Here is a 16,708-nt window from a genome sequence, read left to right as displayed (position 1 = left end):
GTTTCTTGTTAACCTGTCATTGTTTTCACCTGTGGCCCGTTGTATTTATACCCGGCTCTCCCAACCATTTGCTGCCAGATTGTCTCTCCTTTCTCCTCGGTGAACATGTCTGTGGATTTTCTATGCTCTTTGGACTCACCATCTTCCCCTGAGAATGTACCTGTGCTGATTCAACACTTTTGGACATTCCCCTGCCATGCCTTACCTGATCCTTATGTGTCTGGTTTATTTCAGTGTTTAGGTTTTGTCTTTTGTTACCTGTGCTTTATGTTCAGTTTGTGCGTGTATGCCTCCTCTTAGTCTCTGTGTTAGTTCCCGTGCTTCCCCAACGCAGTTGCTTGGTTTATCTTTTCCCTCCAGAGTGTTTAAGTTCATGTTCTGTTTTACTTTACTTAGTTATTACTACATGTGTTTTTCCCGCCCTCCTCATGGAGTGATTTTCTGCTGTTTCCCTTTAATTTAAATAAACATTCATTTACTTTTAACACATTCCCTTGCCGTCTCCTCATTTGGGTCCTACTAAAATTAAAGATACAATAAAAAGTGTGACATAATTATGTTAAGGTCAAAATTCATTTGTCAAACAAGACAAAACATGCTGTATAGCCTATGTTTAAAGAAGTGCATTTTACATTTGTAAAAAGAACATTAACCATGATTCACTTAACACTTTCATGTTACAGTGAAAACATCTGGATGGAGTTCACAAAAATCTCCTATAGTAAAATACTGACTAGTCCCTTTAGACGATGTTTATCTGACGTTTTTTATTTTATCATGTGCACATTATAAATTAGATATATTGTGGAAATGCTGCAGGATTTTATCCCAGCAGGTCATTTAATATCTCAATAGATCTACCACAAGGAGGAATTAAATATAAATTTAGACCTTTACTAGGGAAATGCACTGTGTTCTGCCTTTGGTATCACCTGGGGGTAGATCAAGAAAGCAACTAAGACCAACAACTTAGAGTGGTTCAACTGGTTCATTAAACAAAACCTCACATTTTCTAATGGTTCATTCCCAGAAAAAGAAATTACTTAACAGCAATGACAATTTACTTTGTAAATTATTTTGAAGCAAGCAATTTAGACAACTTAATCAGGAGTGTGCTTTACTCTCATGTCATCAATCAGTGTGCAAGAGCAGTTTACAAACATACAGTACATCCAGATGACAAATATCTTAGAATAAAACTCTGTACTTTGCAGTATAGTTACCTAAGATCATAAAGGTTTAGTGTACCAAGAATATTTTCTAATGCAATGTTTCATTACTGATTCCTTTCACTAAGGCTGCCATACCTTTGTTAAGCTGATAAGGCAAATAAAGTCACAAGGCAGAAATGGACAACATATTAAAATACAATATGGAAACTTTGAGGAAAATACCAGTTGTACAAGGCAATTCAGTAGCAGCAGTGTAATATCTCTATTTCTTGCCATGAATCAACAGAATTATTTGTAATAAATACTTTTAACCTCACCCTGAGCTGTGGGCTGTGCAGGTGAAAACAATCATACAATAAAGCAAGTTTGGCACTGAATTGACAGGATGGCAATATGTGTGAGGGAATTTCGACATAAAAACGTGCAGCGTGTCGATCACAACATACCCCCCCACACACACACACATACACACACACACACACACACCCCATCCCCCACCCCCAATTTAAACCCAGAACAACATTATTTGAGGGCATATACACTCAAACACTATCCACGAAAAACATACTTATATAAAAAGCAAATGAAAAAATTATTTATAAAGTTTAAGTTATTTTGTTCTCAGTGCAATTCAAATTAATTTATGTTAGGTTAAACACAGGAAGATTTTGCACAAAACAGCATTTGACATGATAATATAAGTTTAGGCATGTCCTCTGAGCAGTGCTGCATTAGTCCAACTCAGATTGCACGTTTATTGCAGGTTCAGAGGCCGATCTTGTCAAACCATCATAAAGACTCATATCAATCACAGATATTTCATCTACCCAAAAATTAAATTCAACAGACGGAAGAAAAATCTCATTCCAAAAAGGCAAAACTTTGCAAGCTTCAGGCTTTAGAGAACATGTGTAATCTAGATGTTCATTAGGTGGAAGACTGCTTTGATGACACAAATCTGAGATTAGTTGTACTGTTGGCTGTGGAAGGCACATGAGGATGAGGATCAGCTTAAAGATGGAAGAATTAGAAGGGAATACAGGTTACTTTCCAATTCTTTGGGTGAATGGTTATAATTTGCAGGATGAAGACCTGCAGGTAAAGAGCAGATCAGAGGAGACAAGAGGTTTATCTTCACCAACATCATATTCTGCTCTGGTGGCAGCAGATCCTAAGTGGTCATTTCCCTTCAAAACAAAAATCTGCTTTTTCTTGGCACATGTGCTCAGAGAAATGTATATTTGTAGTAAAGTGTGTGTGTGTGTGTGTGTGTGTGTGTGTGTGTGTGTGTGTGTGTGTGTGTGTGTGTAATTCATCTTTAGTGTCTTCAGTGAACCCATGTAAAGAAGGCTATCTCGTCCAGGTCCACAGGGTAGTCAGTGAGGTAAATTGGGCCTTTATCAAAATGTTCTCCCTTGTAGCTTCTCCATCGTCCTGCAGGCAAGTAGATGTCCCTCTCCTGCTTTCCTGGCTCTAGCACCGGAGCCACCATTAAGTCATCCCCGATCAGGAACTGGGAGTCAATCTTATAGGCTGCTTCATCATCGTTGGCAATCCACCAGAGAGGCCTTATGATTGGGTCTCCAGTATCGAGAACCTCACCCGCCAGTTCGAGAACCCTTGGGGCCACTACAGTCTCATGGAGCTGTGTGAACTTCTGCGCTATCTGTACCACCTGAATGTGAATGCACAAATATACACATTGGCATCACAGTGATTATGTCTCCTAACAGCCAGAGTATTGTGATGGTTTGTTAATTAATTTCTGGCATCAAAAGACAAGACAGAGGATGGTATTAGATTAAAATGATTATCATGGACCCCATAACAAGGCTGTTATACCAAAAAAGTCACATAAGAAGTTGCATTATAATGCAATAACACACTACGAACACTCCTTTGTTATGAGGAAGGAGCAAAAATATATAGAATACACAATTTTAGTCCTATTATACCCCATATTATTTCAAAGGACAAAATCTTATTTTTACTTATTTAAGTATGGTAATAAAGTTAATTTTAAATTAAAGTTAATGTTATTTTTTACCCTCAAACCACACTAAATATTTGTTCCCTCTGATTAATGAATTTAAGCACTGAACTATTTGGAGCCCACAAGTTGTGCTGTAACAATTGTTAAACAAGCAAAAATGCAGATGTAATTTTTCTTCCCACAAACACTAATTATTTGTATCTCAAATTTAGATTTGATAGCACTTCCCACTCAACTTCTCTTTGTGTGATTTTTTTCAGTCATTGTTTTTAAGTGCTTTGGTATGAGCCTTTGTAAATGTTTGAATTTATTCTTTGGCGATTTTTTTATGTATTTGCTGCTTTTGTTATCATTTCCTATGTTCAGAATGTTTTACACAGTAAATTTCACACTGTTCCTGTTACTATTTATTCAATGGCACACGTCTAAGTCAGTTTGATAGCTCCACATTTAGTTAAGTTAGCTTTGAACTGTATGACATATCCACAGTATTACTTGCTTACCTCATTGTCATAGGCCCATGGTGGTATGGAGAACTGCATGGCAGGCATGAAAGCAGACAGCTCTAACCAACGGATGTACAGCTCTCTGTCTGGCAGACCATTTTTGCCATCTAAAGCACAACAGATGTCAGACCATATATCAAAGATCAAGACAGCCTACTATAAAATCTATCACATGTCTATAAAGCATATTAGAGTACCATACCTGCAGTAAGATTGGGGTATGCATTCCCTCCTATTGTATCAGGTAAGACAAACTGGTATCCCAGAATGCTAACAGTTAAAACGGTCGGTATGATGGACTTGAGGCCAAGCTCGTAGCCCCACACCGAGTCTCTGTCAATGATCCTAAAGAAGCAGGAGATGTTCTGACTCTGGTAACCCACCCTCAGCTCTGCACGCTCACTGAACGGTATAGCCATCTCTGTGTAGCGGCGGGTGAACGTGGAGGGGTCGGACAGCGGGACCAGGGTGCTAAACTGGCGTGGAAGGTAGCTTGTCTCTCCTGCATCAAACTTGAAGGAGATCACATCATAGCGGGTTTTGAGCATGCGCAGATGCGAGGTATACCACTCTCGGGCTTCTGGGTTGGTGAGGTCCAAGATCCCTCCAATGCCGTTCCACCAGCGAACTAGAGCAGGCAGCTCACCACTTGGCTCCCGAACAAACAATCCCTTCTCCACAGCAACACCAAAATTAATGGAATCATAGTTTATAAAAGGATGTGTCCAGAGCGACACCTGAAACCCATCCTGTCTGAGTTTTTCAAACATACCGCTGGCATTAGGGAACTTCTGTGGGTCGAAGTCAAACTCTCCATAGTCAGCAGTGTAGCAGTCATCCAGCTCCAGATGGGAGCATCTAAAGCCATGCTTTGTGATGTCAGCGGCATAGCGGAGCAACTTTTCCTGAGTTACAGCTGTTTTGTGGAGAGCCCAAGAGGACCACACTGGGTATTTGAACACTTCAGGAGATGGGACCTTGATAGGCTTTGGAAAATACCGACGCACCTGAGCAAAACACATGTACACAGAGCAGAGTTACTAGAGGTATTCAACTAAAAAGTGTTTGGTTTGCATTGAAAAATGCACAGTAGAAAGTCATTTCCATGTAAGTATTTGGCTCATTTGGTTTGAATGTATTGTTTCTTTCGAAAAGCTTGATAAGAAAATCAAGCAGTCAATTAGCTTATCTTGTCATAATGACTTTAAATAACACTTAACAGCTACTTCCAAAACAAGACACAGTCCACCACATAAACATGTACGGTCACAACTTAAAGTGAGCACACTTTAATTTTTGTGCGGATTACACAATCATAATATTACATAACTGGTGAACCAGCAGTTCCCCCTGCTTTTAATCCTCGTGCTACAGATTAATAAACATATTAGATATGTGATATTCATCTTCCTACCAAACTCTTGGCAACTATTTCTTTAAATACTATTCTACAGAGGTTACATATTTCTCATACTGATATGGGTTCTAAAGAAATGTGACTGAAATTCTTGTATAAATTAGTATAAAATTATAAATTAGGTATAAATTAGGTCTGCGAACTGATTGTTACTTTCACTACAAAAAAATCTATTGATTATTGTTTTTATTATTGAAATAATCAATTAGCTTATATAAGGTGTGAAAACATTGATTAGATAAAACAACATTATAATAATGCACATTCAGATAGTACAAATGTTCCTTCCTCATCAGTGTATAAAAGAACAAATAGTAAAAAAAAACAAAAAACTATTGCATAAGTGCAAACCTTTGCAGTCATTTTAATTAATTTCCAATGAAGGAACATTTGTACTTGCAAACTTCGCATTAAATATTATGTTGATTTCAAACATACAGTATATCATCAAATGAAGTCAAATGAATATGAGTGGTAGGCACAACTGCAACTTCAATCTAGTTTTGTTGGGGGTGCATAGTATGTTTATTCTCACCATGTATTTGTGAATAGAGGTAACATCTGACCCCACACACACTCTATAGCTGAGTTCAGGTAAGGCCTGTTGTCCCTCTGGTGGTCTGAAAGGAGAGTTCTGGTACCGAGCCTGGAACCTGAGTGTCCTGTTCTTTTCTGACCAGCCCAAATGAAATGGTACCGAGTCATTAATCTTGATCGCGGTTGCATTTGATGAAAGCCAATAGCGTTCTAGAATTCCCCCAAAAGCATTACGATTGGCATAGACATCGCTAGTGATGAAAGGCCGTGGATCCTCCTCACCCTGGAACCTGATAGGCCAGTACTGTATTGCTGTCTCCGCTCCTCCATACCAGTGAGAGTCATTATAGGCCATGACATGCTCCACAAAGTTCTTATTTTCCATCTCCTCCCAGCGAACGCGGTAACACATTACAGTGTCCTTTGGACGTACTGTCTGAATAAAGAAGTTAAGTTTACCAGAATCTGACTGAGTGCAGCTCAGAATACTTCCCTCCTTTGAACAGGAGTCCAAATCCAGAGTGCCAGACCTGGGATGGGGTAGACAGAGAGGAAAGAAAATACAAAGTAGGTTAGAAAACATTTTTTGATTCTATTACCATACCACAACAGAAAAGAAATGCAATAACAATACAGAAAACATTGTATACACCATTCAATTACTCTTAATTCTGTAAGTGCAGGAGCTTTACTAAGGCCACTGTATCTCTGTTGATGTGGTCACTGTTGACTTAATCAATCAAAATCAGTCCTAACGGTGCATACAAGTGTCTGTCTCATTAGGGTTTCCATTAACCATTCACACTTTGCAGAAAGGCAGTCTTTAATGCAGTCTCACACACACAAAGCTGGACACTTATGGTGCGACCAAAAGTAGTGCTTATGTAAGAAGGGTTGCTAGCCAACTTTTAATAGAACGTTCACAAGGGCAAGGTTCACAAGGGTTAGTGGTTAACCTTTATGGTTAGCTTTTTGAATCAGAAGTTCCTCCTTTTATAGTCACTTAGTGGAAGTGAAAATTTCATCAATCACTGCTTCAGCAGTGACTTTCAATTCTCTAGTACCAACATCTTAACATTCGAGCATTTTTATCAGTCTCATTTTATTGTTAACAGAATATGTATAGATTTGCACTACACACAGAAATCGCTATTTTAATATGTTATAGTAAAATTGAAATACATTTTGATGGGAATATGTCAAAAAGTCTCCACATTTCAGAAAGAAAAAATATGAATCAATACAAAAAAACGCTTTAGTTAATCCCTAGAGTGAACGCACCTGAAGGTCATAGTGAAGATGACAGCCCTTGCCTGGTTACGAATGATAAAACCATCCTTGTTGAGGTCTAGCAACTCATTCTTTAGCAGCTGGGCCTGGCGGGGAGAAATGGAGTAGTAACACCATGCGACCACAGCAGCCACCACCAATAAAAAGCCTAACATTCCTGCCATCACCAGGGGGCGACCTTCATGAGCCAGTTTCTTCTTTAGTGGAGAGCCACCAGCTCTTTCAGCTGTCAGCTGCTCTCCAGGAGCAATCGGGACAATCTGATACATACTGAGGGTTTTAGGTGTATAGAGTTGCAGGTTACAGTGACGACGAGTGTTTGGAGAACACCTTCGCGCTGACAGAAGGTCTCGGTGAAAGAAGGTCTGATGTCTACCTACTGATCCTTAACAAATGCTCCATTTTTAGCTGAGGCTGAGCTGGTTTCAAACCTACAAACAGACAGAGGCAGACAAGCATTTAATTAACATTTAATTAAATGTATGGCACAACATGGAAAAGCAGAAACATAAATTATAAATATAAATTATAGTTATAAACACTCCCTTTATTAGCTACACCTGTGCAATCTAATGCATTCCAATACAGCAACTCTTCCATGAATTCTACTTTTACAATGTTAAAATGTCTCCGTTATTAAGTTGAAACTGTCCGAAAGGCGACAATTCTACCATCTGTTTATTATTGAGGTCATGTTGGGTCGTGGAGTCCTTTATAAGAAGAGGAGGTTCTATAGCTTTGGAGCTCTTAATATTGCATGCTGCCATGATTATCACTTACAATACGTTTCTTCCTATTTTCTATATAGTGATTTGGTGCTGTAGTTGCAATACCACCACTTTATAAAGCTACTGTACTCTGTGCACTTGTTGTCAGGTGTGTCCTGCAGTGAAGCTAACCAGCAGCATCCAGCAATTGTAAAAGGCAGCTCACCATGCTCTTTAGCCATATACTGTAGACACAGATGGTAATAGGAGCCAAAAAACTACCTACGACCAGAGAAAGAGCAGCTTGGATATGAGTAAATAATATTTAAGAGTCTTCAAGTGAGTGTACTGCAGCAACCCTATAGTTTCAAAGACCAGACAGAGACCAATCATCTACAAGAGAACCCTACTTAACCCCCCTCACGGTAACATTTGTTGCAGCTAAACATCCTTTTTTCATGAAGGTTTGTGGCAATGCAGCAAAAACACAAGGAAGCCTTGAAAATGCATACTCTGCAAAAACTGAGTTACTATTCTTAGAGGAGCCCTTTGCAAACAGACTGCTGTCTATATAAATACAAAATTGCACAAACTTTTTAATATACTGAACTATTACATTTGTTCTATACTCTCAGGTTCTAACATTGCTCGGCTTGAGCAAAATACATTCCCATACTTTTAGGTGCAGACCATTTCAAGTCAATGCCAATTAGCACTCACACTATGACCGGAAAGCATTTTAATTCTTTCATTTTTGGGGGGGCACCAAATGTACAGATTGCACCAGCATAATCATCGTGATCAGTACAATACAATACAACAATGCACGTTCACTTACATAACTCATGTAAGTACAGGTACAGCTTTACACTCCACAGGGTCTGCCAATTGTTTCGTCTTCATTTATTTGTAGCTAAAGACCTCGGGCAATTCATGTTTATCATCGCATCCATATGCACATTTTCTGTGTGAGTGTAACATACACCTAACTGAGAAACAATTCCAATGTGCCAGTGCCTGATCGATAACCCACAAAGAGTCGATAACAACGAATGCTGACACTGTAACGGAACGTCACGACGCGCTCTTCTAATCTATACTGGTAGCAATTAAGCGATTGACTATGTCTATATACAACAAGGAAGTAAACAAATACATACACAATTGCATTTTTGAAATGGTGGCCATAAGAAGAGACTTGTGTCTTACCTTCGTATCTGAGTGTCCAGGGTCAATGTATACAACTAAGAGCGCAGGATGCCACCGCGCAGCTGCAGAGTGGTTTAAAGTTCCACGGTCCCGCCCAACTCATCCCACGTAGAAGCTGATTCGTCCCCGTATTTGTCATTCATACGCTAGGCCTCTTTGGTGGGCTTCTGGGAAATGTAGTTTGGCAATGTGTTAACGTTCAGAATTCGCTTCAAAAACGGACTTTCATGTTTACAACAGGTTCATGGTGAAGCAAAATAGATATCAGAAATAACGTAGAGAGGTCAAACTAAATCGCCTCGGTATTTTTGGTACTTTATTGCCATTATTTAAAAATTAGTACGTATGTTTTCCTTAGTTGCCGTTTTCTGTGGATACAGCGTCAATCACAATCCGGGTTTTTCGGTATTGGTATACTGTCACTTTTCTAGAGACTGGCCGCTATCTAATGTGCAACTGCAACACTTAAACTAAGTACAAGGGTGAGTTCATCTACAGAAAAAAATGAATGTCCTGATTGTGACATGGTTTCTGCCACTGGGTGACAGCAACACGCTGTAAAAGACAAAAGCAAATGGCACCAACATAAAGTATGTACCCGGCTCTACGTCCTTGTTCAATTACCTATCAGTGTTATTTGACCACGCGTGGTGTTACTGTTCAATTTAAAACTAGGTGGCTAATTGTAGCAACAGGCTAGTAGTTAGCATTAGCATGTTGGCACCAACCACAGTGGAAAGTATGAGCAGCATAAAGTACGACTTTACATCTAAGCCTAAGTTTGAGGGACTTGTACTTCACATGAAGTATAAGTATCAATTTTATGTTAGCTGCTTTTGCCGTTATTCGACTACAGTTTACAGGAACATATTGTTAGCCTGCTCTTTAGAATTTAGTGTCTGCATTGAATCGGCACATTTATTAAACATAAGGCCTGGAAATTATTTGTTTCAGCAGAAATCGTATTTAAGTTGAAAAAATTCAGAGTGGATTGAAATACTTTCAGCGAGCATCACATTCGGTATGGTTAGTAATGCTTTCTTAGTGGAGCACTTTTGTACTCAATGTACATTTTATAGCATGTACTTAGTAGTCAGTACTTCAAAGTAAAGTAGAACTTTCCCTTTTAGTGGAGGTGGAATGTTTGTGTGTACTTCTGCTACAATCAAGGGCTCCAAAAGTCCCATGTTCATCATGTGTTTTTAACAACTCAGAATTTCCTGTGCCATTCGTTACACTGTTCAGGTACTTAAAAATATCATAATTGGCCTGACCTCCATCAAGGCATTAACTTGGTTTTGGAAAATTATATTAATCATTTGTCACTACTTTCTTTAACAAATGATTGTTTAGTCAAAAGAATTAAATTCGGACCGATGAGTAGTACACTACAATAATTGTCAGTTTTAGCCCTGGCACATATTCTTTAGTAAATCTGTGGTAAACTATACTGTAACTTTTAAAACCAACACAGTGCCAACAGCATGTTTCCCCACAGGTTATACAGAAATGATAAAAGCAATGGTAAAAGTAGAAACAGGAGTGATAGGAGTAACACTAGTAAGCATGGTATCAGTAGTAACAGTAAAATTACTAGTTGCTGTAAAAGCAGCTGTAGTGGTGATAGTAATGGTGGTGTTTGTAGCATATTTTAACTCTGTTTCAGAACCCGACTGGCTCAACTGGGCAGCAGAGGAAGTAGAGGAGATGCTGCTGATGCTGGTGTCCCTCCTCTGCTGTTTCCCTGCAGCCAAGGCCTGCCTGCAGTGTGACAGCGCACTCAGGCTCCTACATGATGACTTAGTGCTGTCTGCAACAACTGTGGCTGAACAGATTGAAATCAAAAAGATTCGTGACCATGCATACGTGACTTACAGAGAGACAAGCCTGGAACGGATGGGAGTAATTGGTGAGATTAAGACATGTTTTAGCATGATTTGGCATGAGTGTGGGGAATACTGCGATTTCATCAAGACAACATACAGCTCCTATAAATAGTATTCACCCCCTTCGGAAGTTTCCCCCTTTTGTTGTATTACAGCCATTGCACCATGGTTAGTTATTTAACCAGTCATAGTGTACAGTCAGATGTTCAAAAACTTCAATATTGGTCTAATCAGTTCATAGAACCCTCTTCCTGTTGACTTCAGTGTTTCCCATATGCCCTCTTTCAAACTATGGCCAAGTTATTTTTTGTCTTTGCCAGTCTCCTATAAAGCCCCAACTAGTGAAGAACCCAGGTGACAGATCTTTTAGGTAAAGTCTCTCCCATATCCGCTGCACAAGTCTGTCAGTCCTTCAGAGGAGATTTATTACTTTTGTTGGCCTCCCTCACTATTCTCCTCCTTGTACAGTCACTCAGCTGTTGGGGATGGTCTGTTCTAGGCCTGATTATGTATGAATTTAAAGGGGGCAAATTTGCACTTATAGTCCGTTTTGTATTTTTTATCAATTTTAATTACATTGTAGAGATCTGGATTCACTTTGACACAAAGACTCTTTTTTTGTAAATTTGGGTAACTTTTTCAAGGGAAGTGAATAAGCACTGTACAACTGGTCATTTATTTAAATATTTTTTAAATATGAAAAATATTTTCACCATAATAAGGTATCGTTTATGATCTGGCAATTGAAGTATTTACTAATATAGAACACATTTTGGACTTGATGAAAGTTTGAGTGAGATGAAACATCTGTTTCCCACCACTCAGATCCCACCACTCTGTACAGAGCCAGAACTGAGTACCAAAGTGAATTTAACCGCTTTCTGAACATGGATCACACTGGTGAGAAAAAAAAACATAATTAATCACAAAAATTTGTTGTGAATGAAAACATGATAGTTAGAAACTTGCAACTGAGTTGTAGTAAAACAACTTTCAATTTTACAAACTGTACTATACATGATAAAGTGGTCATAACAAACCTCATCTGTGATTTTAAAGGATCGGTAACATTTGAAGCTATTCAGATCATGGAGAAAGGCAGGAAGATCTTAGAAAAACACCTGGACATCTTCATCAGTGAAGGTAATTACCATTAGCGTTTTGCACAATACATGCACCTTTTTTGTCAACTCATGACTGTGTACCAGATTTATTATTTTCATATCACTTGTCTCTACCTTAGGATTGTGCCCCAACACATGCGGTAAGCTTGTTGTGACATCTGTATTGCTGTAAATCCTTGTAGAAATACAATGTGTACATGTAGTATTATGGCGTACATGGAGTTTATGTAACACATGTCTTTGTGTGTGCTGTTCTCAGGGCATCTGAATCAAAGAGTCATGGACTGCGTCTCTTGTCACTATAAGACATACATGTGTCCCTCTCCCACTGGCGAGGAGGACTGCGGTGGTATAGTTTTATTTGTTTGTTTGGGTGTGTGGATTGAGTAGACGGGTGAGGGAGTGAGGGGGAGTAGTACTAATGCAGTGCGAGTCAAAGTACAAAAGCACATGCTGTGTGTAAATGTGTTCCTGACCAAAACACTGATGCTGCCCAATGTGCAGAGCTACTGAGCAAGATTATTTAGATAATCCTGATGTAAATGCTTGATCCATCTCTCTCTGTCTCTCTTCCCTTTACCGTTCTCACTGTTTCTCCAGAGTATCCAGTGCAGGCTGAGGAGGGAGGTCAGGCAGTTCTTAACTGTTTTCTTCCATGGCATCTGCTACTGTTGGGCAACACAGAGTACTACTACTCTTGGGCCCAAGGAGTGCCAGGAACTAAACAGGTCCTTCAAATGAGAATAAGTAGTAGTACTTACCAATTTTTTATATCTTTACCAAGTGAATTTCTCTGAATTTCTTCGGGATCAAGTTTGATGTTATCTTACCTAAACCTTGTTCCATTTGCTACAACCCCCTTTTAAAAAAGTTGGGACGATGTGTAAAACCTAAAAACAAAAACAGAATGCAATGATTTGCAAATCTCATCAACCCATAATTTATTCACAATAGAACATAAACAACATATTAGATGTTGAAACTGAGACATTTTACCAATTCATAGAAAATATTAGCTCAGTCTGAATGTAACGGCAGCAACACGTCTCCAAACGGGTGGAAGAGGCTGATGTTTATGTTTATGTTTATGTTTTACTGTGAATAAAATATGGGTAGATGACACTTGCAGATCTTTGCATTCTATTTTTATTTACGTTTTACACATCTTCCCAACTTTTTTTGGAATTGGGGTTGTACACTTTGTCCCCTATTTCGCTGTGCATTGTCATCGTGTAATTGCATATTTACTGTCTGGCATTATTTTACCCCCACTCACTAACAAGTATAACTTCCTAATTTGTATGTGCAGCTGAATGAAAGTGACTTCAGCCTGTTGGTGGTGACAGACAAGTCATATGTTATCTTAAATCAGCTGCACGTGGATGAACAAGGAACTTATTGCTGCTCTCTGGAGGATAATGGAACCATCTTCTATCGAGTCACTTTTCTTCTCACTGGTAAAGTGACAGCTCTTTGGCACATCATCACACTAGTTGAAAAAAACTTGGCTCTATAGGGGCAAAATGAAATTACATCCAAAATAATTTGAGAACATTTGAACATTTGACGCATAAGATACTAAACTCTCCAATAAATATTTGTCAGCTCTAAACAAGAAGAACCAAATAAAACCTTTTAATACTTGTAAAAGTGGTAGCTGTTGTAAATTAAAAGTCTCCTAATTAGAAGTTTTTAGGCCAACTGGGGATATTAAAGAATATCCAGGAGGCTCCAGGCAAAATTAGAAACTCCACAATTATTTATTAAAGAAATTCATTCAAAAATCCTTATTCGAAGATAAACTCAAAACATTTCTGTTTTGTAAGGGTTTTAATTAGTAACTGTATGTGTGCATCAGTGGTTTGTGTCTGTGGGGTGGATGAAAGGTGTGTCGGTTTAAGAGAGTTGCTGTTTTGTTTTTTTGTAGCTACGTGGCCTTTCTTGTGTTTTTTTAGCATATTGTTCTATACATGTTTACCATTGCTGAATGGGGTTTGTTAAAAAAAAAAACATTTGCTAAAAACATAATGGGGAACACGTAAAAAATACTTTCATCCACCCTACCGATTTCTACAGTTCCAAACAATAAATGCTAAAAATAAACTTTTAGATATAAGTATTCCTGTCAGAAAACATTTTGTAAAAACATTTACTTATAGATGGATTGAATACTATAGTCCTGCCTCTATATTCTCCTATATACAAATACTACTTTACAACTCTGTTAACATCTCTTGTTTTTTTATCCTCTTTATTTACATAGTCATACCGTTGCCTTTACGGACTCACCGACCCATCGTCACTCTGCCCACCCCGCCTCACAGAGACATATACGCACCTTTTCAAGGCACCGAGGGTGTGCTGGTGCCAGCCATCGCCATGGTTACTGCACTGAGCCTGGCAGCCATCGTAGGCCTCACAGTTGTCCTGGGGTGAGAGGCAATAAGTGGGTGGAGGGGAGTATGTGAGAATAAGGGGTAAGCAGGAAGGGTGGAGGTGAAAAAGATGACAGAGAGCATGACAAACTACATGATGCGAGACAAAGGAAGCGGTCACATCAAAGTTAGAGTATTGAATAATGATTTAGGAAGTTTAAGCACACATGTATGTTATATGAAGCTACAATACTTGGATACATGTAAACAACATCATTGTTTATAATTGAAACAATCACACAACTAAGGTGTAAACATGTTGTCACTTTTTCCAGGAAGTGATGTCAGTAACTTAAGCACAAATGTTAACAGGTGCTTACTTAAAGCAGATATAAAGGCCATCCAATGTGCAATATTATTTCTTAATGTTTAATTTATTCTAAAAGTTTGACTTTTTCTTTGATCTCTTTTATAGGATCATGATGAATCAGTGGAGAGCAAAAAAGGGGCCAAGGAGGAGCAAGCAGGGGGAGCAAACCACACAAAATATGGTGTAACAGTAGTACTGTATATAGTACATAGACAGTTTGATTTCAGGTTTACTCACTTCAGGTTGTACCTTATGCTCAGTGGTTAAATAAATTTCCCCACATAACATGTCAAGTCATGTGTAGAAATAACATGGAAGTGAAAGCCCAGTGCTTGTTAGCTATATGCAAATGAGGCTTCATGAAAAAGTACATGGATGTCTATAGGTATGTTTCTCCATAACAGTAAAAAATCTCAAGGACTGACTCATGGCCAATTGGATCCCACTCCTAAAACAGAAATTTTGTGGCCTTGGTGTAACCAAAATGTACAATACGCACACCCTCCTAAGCACACACACATTCAAAATCCCCCTAAAAAGCACTCAACTTTCCACAACAATAAGCATCAGCTCAATAAAAAAAAAAAAAGTTCTGTCCCTGACAGAGAGACGTTCCCCCTGAATAGGGCAATGGCATATTCACGTGGATGGTTATGACAGGAATCGGGGATGAGGTAAATCTGCCAGATTACTGTGTTTTTCAGAGATTAATAGCCCAAGCCTAGATAATCCCCTTGTGGGAGAAAGAGGGGGAGATGTAGGTGGTTAAAATCAAGCACCGAATGTTTTCATCATGATTTAATTTAATGTTTATTTACTCATAAATTCAGTCACACGGCTGAATAAGGGCAGTTTTGGGGCATCATTAGTAATGCTCCTGTCGTTGTGAAATCATCACAAAACTATTAAATTCTTTTCAGGTTATGCATTTTGATTACACAAGGCCGTTTTTGAATCAAAAATAGTCATCTCTATTAACACGTTCTGCTGTAGCCTCCACGCCTCCTGATCGTCAGCTGTGTGAGCCTGTCATGTGTACTCTAAGCACTTTGCCCAACTTAGTGGATGTGTAAGTCAGATTTCCTGAGAAAGGACGGCAAAAAGTCATCATGATCAGCAAGACGGCATTGTTTCAGATTTGATGTTTTCTCAGCCAACAGACAAGAGAACGTCCGAACAAACTGAAAATGAAAGCAAGTGATTGATTATGTACGAGTAACCGCGTCCAGGAATGAAGTTACTAAGTCTAAGTCACCTCTAAAATTTTTGATTACTGATCAGGATTTCCCAGTAATTTTTGAATCAGGACTAGAAAGTTTGGGGTTTGAGCTATGACATATGTCACAAAGATTGTAATGATGCAGTGTGAGTGGGTTTGTGTGTGTGGAGGTTGAGGCCTGTCTAAATGGTGACAGGATGTAAGTGTGGTGCTGTTTCCTGTCTGGTTGATGAAATGGGGGTGAATGTTAAAAGAAAAAAAGCATTCTAAAACACGTCTTCATATAGTGACACTCGCGTCATAATCTTCCAACTCCCGTGACCTCATCACTACTTCACTGTGGGTTTATACATGTATGTACAGGCCTGACATGCAGGTTCAGGCTACAGTAAAACACGCTCGGCAGCTCTGCTTACAGCCACGATGAACTGTGGACACAGAGTGTGGATTACGATGTGGATTGAAATTGCAACCTCAGCATGGAGAAAGCATGACAGAGTGGGAGTGCTGCTGAGGAACCAGCAGGCAGCGGTGAGGGAGGGGGGGAGAAGGGAAGTGGGAAAATGAAGAAAGTGGAGTCAGAGGTTTGAGTGGGAGACATTTGTGGGAAGGCAGAGTGATTTCTATGTGGGTTATGAGGAAATGAAGACAAAGACGTCAGCTTACACCTTATGATATAAATTATCCCACACATCACATATTACCTTACCAGGGCAATAGGTGTATCCAGGCAGTGGAAAGATGTCTACAGTATTGTACTTGAAAATTGCTACTTGATCATTTCTGGTGGTTGACCAAATTGGCATGAGTTGCTTTCCAAAACTATTTTTTATGTTATTGTTCAAGAAATCCCATAAGAATTATTTCTAAACCAACTATGGTTTATTTTAGTCTTCTGAACAC

General features: G+C 39.0%; 2 protein-coding genes across 4 annotated transcripts; one reads left to right on the top strand and one right to left on the bottom strand.

Moving 5' to 3' along the window:
* Window positions 1-1,104: 1,104 nt before the first annotated feature.
* LOC137136535 (myogenesis-regulating glycosidase-like) lies at window positions 1,105-8,969 on the bottom strand. Of its 2 annotated transcripts, none has more exons than XM_067521994.1 (6): window positions 8,832-8,969; window positions 6,907-7,346; window positions 5,624-6,155; window positions 3,874-4,678; window positions 3,669-3,778; window positions 1,105-2,847 (listed from the first exon to the last, which is right to left on the bottom strand). In XM_067521994.1, exons 2-6 carry the CDS (start codon window positions 7,182-7,184, stop codon window positions 2,500-2,502), a joined length of 2,073 nt encoding a protein of 690 aa, XP_067378095.1. In that variant the 5' UTR covers window positions 7,185-7,346; window positions 8,832-8,969; the 3' UTR covers window positions 1,105-2,499. The 2 variants fall into 2 exon arrangements, with proteins under 2 accessions (XP_067378095.1, XP_067378096.1); XM_067521995.1 differs by lacking the exon at window positions 8,832-8,969 and adding an exon at window positions 8,783-8,831.
* Window positions 8,970-9,145: 176 nt separating this feature from the next.
* Window positions 9,146-15,540, top strand: LOC137136536 (izumo sperm-egg fusion protein 1). 2 transcript variants are annotated; one of them, XM_067521997.1, is made up of 10 exons: window positions 9,146-9,313; window positions 10,498-10,740; window positions 11,543-11,617; window positions 11,777-11,860; window positions 11,961-11,981; window positions 12,101-12,190; window positions 12,442-12,569; window positions 13,151-13,298; window positions 14,105-14,273; window positions 14,692-15,540. In XM_067521997.1, exons 2-10 carry the CDS (start codon window positions 10,539-10,541, stop codon window positions 14,771-14,773), a joined length of 999 nt encoding a protein of 332 aa, XP_067378098.1. In that variant the 5' UTR covers window positions 9,146-9,313; window positions 10,498-10,538; the 3' UTR covers window positions 14,774-15,540. The 2 variants fall into 2 exon arrangements, with proteins under 2 accessions (XP_067378098.1, XP_067378097.1); XM_067521996.1 differs by having other exon boundaries at window positions 9,146-10,740.
* Window positions 15,541-16,708: the final 1,168 nt, after the last annotated feature.

Source organism: Channa argus, chromosome 11 (genome assembly GCF_033026475.1).
Source record: "Channa argus isolate prfri chromosome 11, Channa argus male v1.0, whole genome shotgun sequence".
NCBI lineage: Eukaryota > Metazoa > Chordata > Actinopteri > Anabantiformes > Channidae > Channa > Channa argus.
Note: the sequence above shows the minus strand (reverse complement) of the source record. Positions and strands in the feature narration are given on the sequence as shown.

Bases quoted from the DNA above. Each gene is read 5' to 3' on its own strand.
- LOC137136535 (XM_067521994.1), bottom strand. From the start codon at position 7,184: ATGTATCAGATTGTCCCGATTGCTCCTGGAGAGCAGCTGACAGCTGAA. The intron at 4,679-5,623 runs GTGAGAATAAAC...TGTTTTGCTCAG, and splicing joins CCTCTATTCACAAATACATG to GTGCGTCGGTATTTTCCAAA. The intron at 2,848-3,668 runs GTAAGCAAGTAA...ATTCACATTCAG, and splicing joins CATGGGCCTATGACAATGAG to GTGGTACAGATAGCGCAGAA.
- LOC137136536 (XM_067521996.1), top strand. From the start codon at position 10,341: ATGATAAAAGCAATGGTAAAAGTAGAAACAGGAGTGATAGGAGTAACA. The intron at 11,618-11,776 runs GTGAGAAAAAAA...GTGATTTTAAAG, and splicing joins TCTGAACATGGATCACACTG to GATCGGTAACATTTGAAGCT. The intron at 13,299-14,104 runs GTAAAGTGACAG...TTATTTACATAG, and splicing joins AGTCACTTTTCTTCTCACTG to TCATACCGTTGCCTTTACGG.